We start from the raw sequence: 8,888 nt of genomic DNA on the forward strand, positions 1-8,888 counted from the left end.
GTTTCTGGAACTCCATACTTTTTACATGCCAGGCAAACACTCTACTAACTGAGACACACCTCTGGCTCTTCCCAGCCCCACAACATTTTTTTTTTAAAGCACATTCTTGAGTGTAAACTTTGCATACAGCAACATTGTATCATAATGCCAAAAGATTGTGTACACAGCTGAACCTGGACTTGTGTAAATATGTTCTATGATGGTCACACAATAGTGAGAAAAAAAATCCCTTAACAAGGCAGTTCTCATAATGTGTCCCATTTAAAGGATAAATGACAGTATCTGCTACAGAGTCTAGTGTGTCCTATGAAGAAAAGGCAGACAGTTGAGACAGCATGGAGTAGAGAGGACCTGCTCTGTATCTCCCTCAAGAATGAGGTCTGAAGGATAGTGGCATTCAGGGACTGGCATTTACTGGTGGCAGAGGAAGGCATCCCAGAAAAAAGGCTATGGCATGTGCAAAGGCCCTGGAAGTTGTGAGACAGGAAGCCTCCTATAAAGATTGAACCCAGAGCCAAGGAGGAGAGGGCTCAATCTGGGAAGAATTCTGCCCTTTATCCTACAGCAGTGGGAAGCCTTTGAGAGGTTTCAAGCAGGGGAGTGACAAGACCACATGTGTGTCTTAAGGTCACTCAGGCTCTAGCGTGGAGAATGGATTGGAGCTGGGGTGACTACGGAAGGAGAGAGCAGTTAGAATTATAGGCTCAGGGAGCTCTGAGCCCCCTGCCTCTCCAGCAGCCAGCTCAGAACCCTTACACCACTGGACTCCTGCCTTTACTGTCAATGGCAGCTGGATCTTAGGCGTCTCTTAAGGCTTCCTGTTGCCATAGGTTTTGAAATCTGTAAAATGGGGAAGACTATTTATTTTCCTTGCCTGACTAATTTTGCTTCCTCTGCTGAACACATTCAAAAGTAGTTGGAAGTCTTTTGCAGCACTGGTTGGAAACAGTGGTCAAAGCCAGTGACTATGGGCCTTTGGTGCAAGCAGGGGTCCACTCCCTCTGTCTTCCTTATTCACTTTACACAGGTTTGCTAGAGCTTACAGATGTAGGTTTGGCTTCAGTTCCTTGGCTACAGGGCATAGCAGAAGCTAGATATTCTAGAGCAGAGGACACGAGTTCAACTGCCTTCATCACTCAAGCAAGAGTTCAATAAGTGTCCTGTCTGCTGCCCAACTGCTTTGGCATCTACTCTGGTTCCTATGAGTTGGGGCTTTGCATTGTTAACACTGTTCATATTTGCTGTTGTGGGTCAGGCTCTGAGATAGGGCAGACTTGTTTTTTGTCCTTCTATATCATTCCACCTAAAACTATGCTTCTGAAATTCTAACACTGGAGAGCTAGTTTAGTGATTGAGAGCACTGGCTGTTCTTGCAGCATACTGGTTTGGTCCCCTCTCCTACATCAGACTTCTAACCTTTGCCTGTCTGATGTCTCCTACTGGCCTCCTCAGGTACTGCCATCATATGGCATGTGTACATAAGCAATAAAAATACTTCTGACTGTCAGTCCCCTTCAATAAAAACGTCCCAAATTTAAATGCTTACCATAGTCTCAGTAGGTACTAAAATGATTGACACACCCAATAGGGAGAGGTGGGCTCTCTGGCCAGACAAAGGGCATGTGTCTTGTTTAAAGGAGACACCTTGTTCCCAATGCCAGCAAATCACTATTTTATCAAAAATGTAGGCTGGAGCCAACTTCTGCTTCCCTTCCAGGGATGTCTAGCCCTGGATACAATATTGTCATATATAAAGTTCATGCTTGAGAGCTATGTAGCACGGTTCCAAAAAAGACTCACTGTGTTAAGTAACTTTACAATTTTCTTTTGGGTTGTATTCATAGTATCCTTGGCAGCCGTGTTATCCACACATCTTGGACTAGATGAGGACCTTTAAAAGTATTCTTTTCTTTCCAATCATAGGGCTGTCTTTCTGTCTTCCATTCAGCACTTTTACCTTTTGCTTTGTTTTATCCAAATTTAAATCCAAAAGATACTTCCCACCTCATCTCTTGCTGAACAACTCACCATGGCATACCGGGAACCCCTATACATTTCCTTCTGCCTGGTGTTTACTGAACAACTTCCCAATGCCAAGCATTGTTCACAAAGTGGAACAGGGCAAAAGTGCAAGCCTCTGAGACCCTCTCTTGTGCCTGGTCCCTTGCAGGCTGAAACATCAGCAGCCACTTAGACATCTCCATCAGTCCTTCAGCTGTCAGTCATCAAGTGCCCTCCAGCCTTCTGGCCAACAAGGTCTATATTCATTGGCCGTGGTGCTCTTCAAGCATGGGCCTCAGCAAGGTCCTTCATAGCCAGTCTTCCAGCAGCCACTGTCGCCATCTCCCAACCCTCTTGGCAAATGGTGTCAGACTTCAATTAGAAATGACTCTTTTTTGTGTTTGGGTCTGGGGAAACTCAACAGCTCTTGCCTAGGGCAGTGCTTAATGAAAGTGGCTTACCACAACCACAATTTGTCCCTGCTCCTCCATGGAGAGGTAGCAGTTGGTGTCCTTCTCCTTGCATCTGGGCTGGCCTGGGAGACTTGCTTAACCAGTAGACTAAGCTGGAAATGGTGTCACAAGACTTTCACGACTGTCAGAGGATGCCTTGCAGTCACCATCTGAGCCTCTGGAGACACTTTCTCTCAGAGCCATGAGCTGCCAAGTGTGTCCAGCTGTCCTGAAGCCATTATGCTGTGAGAAAACCCAAAGCACATGGAGAAGCCAGTGTGGGGGCTCTGGTCAGCATGCTGGTGAGCTGGCTGACAGCCGGGTGCTAAATTGGCCTTGTGAGAGTCAATCTCAAGCTGGCACCATGAGTATCACGGGTGAACTCTTCTTATAGAATCATGTGCAAAGCTCAATGTTTATTTTAAGGCTTGATTTTGAGGTCCCTTGTTGTATATATATATACTAATGCATAACCAGACTGGTGCTCTTCAAATGTTGATTGAGTGAATAAATGATTCCTCTTGCTCTGGGGCTCAAGAGGAATCTGCCCCATTCAAGGGCTCTCCATGTAGCTTGAGAAATAAGGTTTGGGGCTTGTAGCTGGCATTCACAATCCTCCCTCATCTGGCTTCAGCCTGCTTCTCTGACTTTATTGCCTGCTCTCTCGGCATGAATCCAGCCTATGCTAAAGTTTGAGCTATTTCCCAAACACACAAATACTTCTCCAGCACTGTTCCTTTTTACTTATGTATTCTGCTCTCTCAGTCCAAATGCCCTTTTCTCTCCCAACCTCATTCAGTGGGTTGGCGGTCAACTTGCTTACTGAGATTTTAGTCAAACACCTTCCTTGGCTGTCCAGTCCAGCTGTAACCCTTCTTCTCTCTGGCCTTTTCACTTGATGGTTTAAATCCTCTTCACTGCATTGAATCTTACTGGCCTCTTATCCCCTATTGCGTTGCCATCTCCTTGTGTGGGATGAGAAAATGGGGAGGTACTGATATGTGAGTGGATGCATAAACTGACTGAATTGAGGCTGAACTGTACATGGAGTGGCACACACTGTTTCCCAAGCCAGGTGATCAAGTCTTTGGGGGAAAGAACTCTCAAGGGTGATGGCTTGGGTTTTGAACCATAACTCTATCACTGTGTGGCTTTGGGCAAGATATTTAAACTCTCTGATTTCCACTTTCCTTAGTTGGAAATGAGAGGGCTCAGGTGAGGACAGACCCAAAGGGTCTAGCTCAGGGCTTGGTACAAGATAAGCTCTTAATGTATGCCTGTCAAATGAGTGCAACAGATCACCCCTCAGCTAGGGGAGCTTCTGGGATGGTGTCAACTGGGAAGTCCTTCCCACCAGTAAATTTTCTTAAAGAACAAGGAAAAAGAAAGAACACACACACACACACTCTCTCTCTCACACACACATACACACACACACACACACACACACGGAGCAAGAGAATGATGAAGGAGAGAGGGAGAGGGGGGAAGGAGAGAGAGAGAGAGAGAGAGAGAGAGAGAGAGAGAGAGAGAGAGAGAGAGAGAGAGAGAGAATAGTCAAAGCCAAGGGTATTAGTCTATGTGATGTCAGCAAGCGGCTGCTGGGGACTCTTGTCTTCTCATCAGCAAATTGAGCGGTGGGCAATGGAATCTAAGCTCCCCTCCAGCCCTAACATTCCAAGAGCATTAAAGAAAAAGGATGAATCACCCCCTTCAAAATACCAATATGGGCTGGGCCCTCCCCCTGCTGTCCCCTTCTAGCACAGCTAAGAGCTCTTAATACACAGCCAGCTTCCTCCTGCAGCTGCCACCAAGCTTCAACCTCCTTTCCCAGGAGTCTCAAGCAAGACTGATAATGGACCTCCAGCTTCTCTGTCTCAACAGGGAGCCAGATCCCGTTCCCAGACTCTGGGGGCCGTGGGGCCTTCCGTGGACATTTGACCTCAGTTTCCTTGAGCGTGGAGGGTGACTAGGTGTTGAAAGGGTGACAGGAAATAAGGGAAGAAATTGGAAGAGAGGGAACCCTCACAGTACTGATGGGAGTGCAGGGGTTTCTCCGACCCTCTGCACTCTGGTTGGTTTGTCAAAGGCGTTGTGTCTGTAATAGTTATAAATCTCCATGGAGGAAGGCACTGTCCCCAGCAGCTGCACCAGTTCATAGACACAGACTTCCACAGCCAAAGCCTAGAGGACTCCTCCTAGGAGAGGGGCAGTAGGCGACTGCGGGGACATTGCCTCTTTGCTTACAGCTCTCTCCCTTAGTATTATAGTATCTACACTAATCATAATAGGAGAGTGGCCAGGGCCATGCATCATCAGGCACACATGTTCCTTCCAGGAACCAGCGCCTCCTGCCTTCTTCTTCTGGGACCGCCTGCGGCCTGCAGGGTTCTCTGTGCGCGCGGAGCCTCCTTGCGCCAGCCCTCCGGGTCTGTCAGTGCGGTGGTCTGTGGCCCGTCACGTCTGCAGCGCCGGTCCTCCCAGCTCACCCTGGCTCCTGGCTCTGAAAGCCGAGAAGCTCGCCGGCTGCGAGCGGGTTTTCCAAGTGGGCAGGGGTGGGGGCGGGCAGGCGGGCCCGCGGCGGGAGGAGGGGGCGTCGCGGAGGGAAGACCTCGCATTGTAATCCAATGACATTACCAACGTGGGGGTGGGGGGCGCTGGCCTCCGCGCGCTCTCCGAGTTTTGGCTGCCCGCCCAGCTGGGAATAACTCTCTTCGCATAATTCGCGTGTTTACCAGGCATGAAAATTCTTGCTTTGGGCTCCCCCCCCCCGACTCAAGCCCCCTCCTCGTCCCTCCTCCCCACCTCCTCCACCCCTCGCAAGTGAAACTCTGTCTACAAAAATATTGGCCCGGGGCACAGAAAGTTTTGCATAAATTCATAAGTGATGAATGGCTGATTTTTAACGTTATTTGGGTATTTGTCAGAACTTAACAAATATACATGGGGAAGGCGGTTCATAAACTTAAACATCTCAATATCCTCTTTCTTCTGGAAATAAATTACGTTTGTTTGCCCGGCTTGGAGTCTTAAGGTAGCCGACATTAGGAATATTTTAAAAGCCATCATCCATCGAGCATGTCTCCCAGGCGCCAGAAAGATTAAATGAAAGAATCATAAGATGGAGGTCTTTAACTTTTAATCCTTTTACAATGAAGCCTCAGATAGTCGCGGGGGCAGGGTGCCCTCTCTGGGGGGAATAATGCCGTTATTCCTCGGCTCCCAGTTAATGAATACCCTAACGTCTGTCCCACGACTGACGGAGGCAGCGCCGGGGAGGGGGCTCCGGCTCCCGGGCCAGGCTATTGAAATGAGGAGCCACCGAGGCTGCGTCGGGAAGGAAGAAAGCGCCGGGCTGGAGGGACTGGGAGGGCGGGGCCCGGGGCTTTGAGACTGAGCTGGGGACCCGGGTGCAGGTTTGAAATAATTAGCATAGATTCGCTGCTACTCTGGACTGGGGGGTGGGGGGGGCGGAGGATCCGAGGCCCGGAGGGAGGCGCGACGAGGTGGCAAGGGGGTGGGGAAGGGAGCAAAGGAGAGCGGCTGTGGAGTCCAAGATAAATAGAAGGAGCCAGGAGCGGTGTCAGGAAGCCGGCCCACGTGGAGCTGTGTGGATGGGCGCCACTGGGGATTGAGGCGGAGGGATGCACGAGAGAGTCTAGAGTCAGTCCCAAGAAGCTGGATTTTTAAGGGGGTGGGGTGCAGTGATATTTACCAGAATCTTTAAGGGGTAACTTTGTCTCTAATCCTAAAGTGCAAGCAAAGATCCCATTCTGATTTCTCCTTCCTTCTCAGCCCCCAAAGTGGAGTAAATGACCAGGGAGGGGTCGTGACTCCCTCCCCAGCAGCAGGTCTCAGAGACAGTGATTTGTACCCAAATTCATACCCCTCTGAAATTCAGGACCTTAGTTTTCCTTAGGTCCTGGAGAAGGCCCAGGTGAGTGTCAAATATCCAAATTATCTCTCCCACGTCAGCTGTGGGCCTGGGTTGTGGGGGCTCCAGACCTGCAGGATCCCTGAGGTTTTTATGTAATTGAATTCAAGGGGTCGCTTTTGCATCAACCACCGCAGTTTCCGGGCGTGCAAAGGGTTAACAAGGGCTGGATATTGTGGTGGGGGTGTGAGGAGGGAGGGGTGGCGGGATCTGGGTGGGCGCGCTCTGGTCCCCCCCCCATTCCTCGGGGGTCAAGTTTCAGCGGCACTCCGCCCCCAGGGAAGGTGTGAAAGACACGTGTCCCCATTGTGAAGGGCCTGTCAGCCTGGACAAAGCAGCCGCCCCCCTCCCTCCCTCCCTCATAGGCCCAGTCCGGGGTCAGCTCCAGGGGGCCGGCTGGGTGTCGAGGTCACTACAGGCCTGAGCTTTGGTGTCACGGGGGAGGGTACCCGGGGAGACTCGGTGGAGGCTACAGGATACTTAAAAGATGGGGTTTGCGAATAACAGCCCCCCCCCACTGAAAATTTTACAGTCACCTTCATCACCCCACAGGAGGGGAGTCCGGAACGATGAACTTGTCTCCCAATTGGAATACTAACTAAGCGCGGCGGCACCCCCCCCTTCCCCCATCAATTACTAACACAGTGAATCACAGTGTCGAGCTCATTCGGTTTTAGTGGTTTTCTTTAATCCTGTTCTGCACTTCTTTCTTATTTACTACACGGGATATTATAAAGAATAAATAGCAGATACTCTTAATTTACAATGATTAGTCATTCCATTTGTTCTCTATATTTACAATATCTGTAAAATAACATTGAACTCTATAGCTTCTTCGATGTCTAAGGAAAAATCAAAACACTTTCCGAAGAATGGAAAATAGCTTTTTAAAAAGTCCTTCTACAAAAGTTCCCCCTCTCTTTGTACTTTTAAGAAAAAATACCGCCCCCCCCCTGCTTCGCCATGCGAAGGGCACTGGGATATAAATAGCAGGTTAACATTATTACCAACAACCAGAATAAGTCTCTCTTTTCTCTGTTCTTTTTTTTTTTTCTTTTGCTTGCTTTTTTTAAATACAGTAGAAGCCGGTAACTTTTGACGTATAATACTGACCTTTTAATAAGTAAATTAAAACTGGGACCGTATATACACACACATATACATTCCTACACAGATAAACAGTGCATTACATGAACCAGAAAGCCGGGTCTCTGTAGCAAAGAAGGAAAAAAAAAAGTTCAATGAAGACCCTAGCTAAAGGGTGGTGGAACTGGTTGGAGGCGGTGTGGGGGCGTTGGTGGGGATCCATCAAGTGTCTGGGCGCGGGCAGGGGGGCCCCGAGTTCTAGCAGGAACACTTACACTCGGAAATGATGGGGTACTGGATGGGAATCCAGCCGCAGCGCTGACCCCCGCGCCGCTGACAGCGCCACCGCAGCACCGTGAGGTGCACAGACTTGGACGGCTTACACACCATGCCCTCGGGCACAGAGCACGAGCGCTTGCTGAAGCAGCTGCCCACCTTCACGTAGCGTGGCCAAAAGCGGCTGCCCAGGTCATTCCACGCGTACAGCACCGGGCAGAAGGTCTGTGACCACAGCCACATCTGTAACTTCCTTCTCAGCTTCTTGCTCAGGCGCTGCTTCTTGCCTTGGGCCAAGCCCTCAGAGAACTCCAGCCCTTTGATCTCGCTAGGCATGGCCCCCGACGGCCTCTGCCGCAGCAGCTGGTCCAGCTCCGCCAGGTCCTCGGCACCCCCAGCCGGTCCCCCGCCCCCTCCGGGCCGGTCCTCGGGGGGCGAAGTGGCCATGAAGCCCGGATCGTAGTGGCCCCCAAGCAGCGAGCGCAGCAGCGTCTCGTTCAGATCCTTCTCCTTAGGGTCAAAGATAGGGTCTGGGTGTTCGATGAGGTCCACCAGGGGCAGGTTGTCGCTGGGCGCCGGGCGGATGTGCAGATAGTGCTGGCCACCGGCTGGTGCTGCCCGCAGTCCCAGGACCACCACCAGGGCGTAGAGGGTGACCCCCAGGCTGGGGCAGCGCTCCATGCCTCCCGCGCGCGCCCCGGGGCTGCCTCTTCGTCCCGCGTCCCCGGAGGAGAGCACGCCGAGCCCGCGGCGCTGCGGCGCTCCCCGGTCCCTCCGGAGACGGCTCACCCGAGGCTGGGCAGGCGCAGGGCGGGCAGCATGAGCTGCGAGGAGAGCGGTTCGCGCAGCGCCGGCTCCCGCCGCGGCGCAGAAGACGCGCACGAGTTGGTCGCAACTCCCCCCCCGCCGCTCTACTTGGGAAGGCGGCGGCGGTCGGGCATCCGAGATTACTCCAGCGCGACCGTGGGGCGCTGGGGGCGCCGGCTCCTCGCTGCTCTCCCGGGCGGCCGGCGGTACCGGGCGCGTGGACGAGTCTCTTCCCTCCTCCTTCGGCTCCTCCGGCCACTCGGCGTCCTGCCTCTCTGTGCGGCGCCTCGGGTCGAGCGGGTCCTGGGCCACTTCCCTCCGCCTGCTCCGGG

The 8,888-nt window shown here is 51.8% G+C and overlaps 1 protein-coding gene across 1 annotated transcript; it reads right to left on the minus strand.

Moving 5' to 3' along the window:
• Positions 1 to 7,053: 7,053 nt before the first annotated feature.
• Nog (noggin) lies at positions 7,054 to 8,430 on the minus strand. The gene has a single exon (XM_051194585.1). The coding sequence runs from the start codon at positions 8,428 to 8,430 to the stop codon at positions 7,732 to 7,734; it is 699 nt and encodes a 232-aa protein (XP_051050542.1). The 3' UTR covers positions 7,054 to 7,731.
• Between the last annotated feature and the right edge of the window lie 458 nt (positions 8,431 to 8,888).

This window comes from Phodopus roborovskii, unplaced genomic scaffold (assembly GCF_943737965.1).
Source record: "Phodopus roborovskii unplaced genomic scaffold, PHOROB, whole genome shotgun sequence".
NCBI classification, from domain to species: domain Eukaryota; kingdom Metazoa; phylum Chordata; class Mammalia; order Rodentia; family Cricetidae; genus Phodopus; species Phodopus roborovskii.

Bases quoted from the DNA above. Each gene is read 5' to 3' on its own strand.
- Nog (XM_051194585.1), bottom strand. From the start codon at position 8,430: ATGGAGCGCTGCCCCAGCCTGGGGGTCACCCTCTACGCCCTGGTGGTG.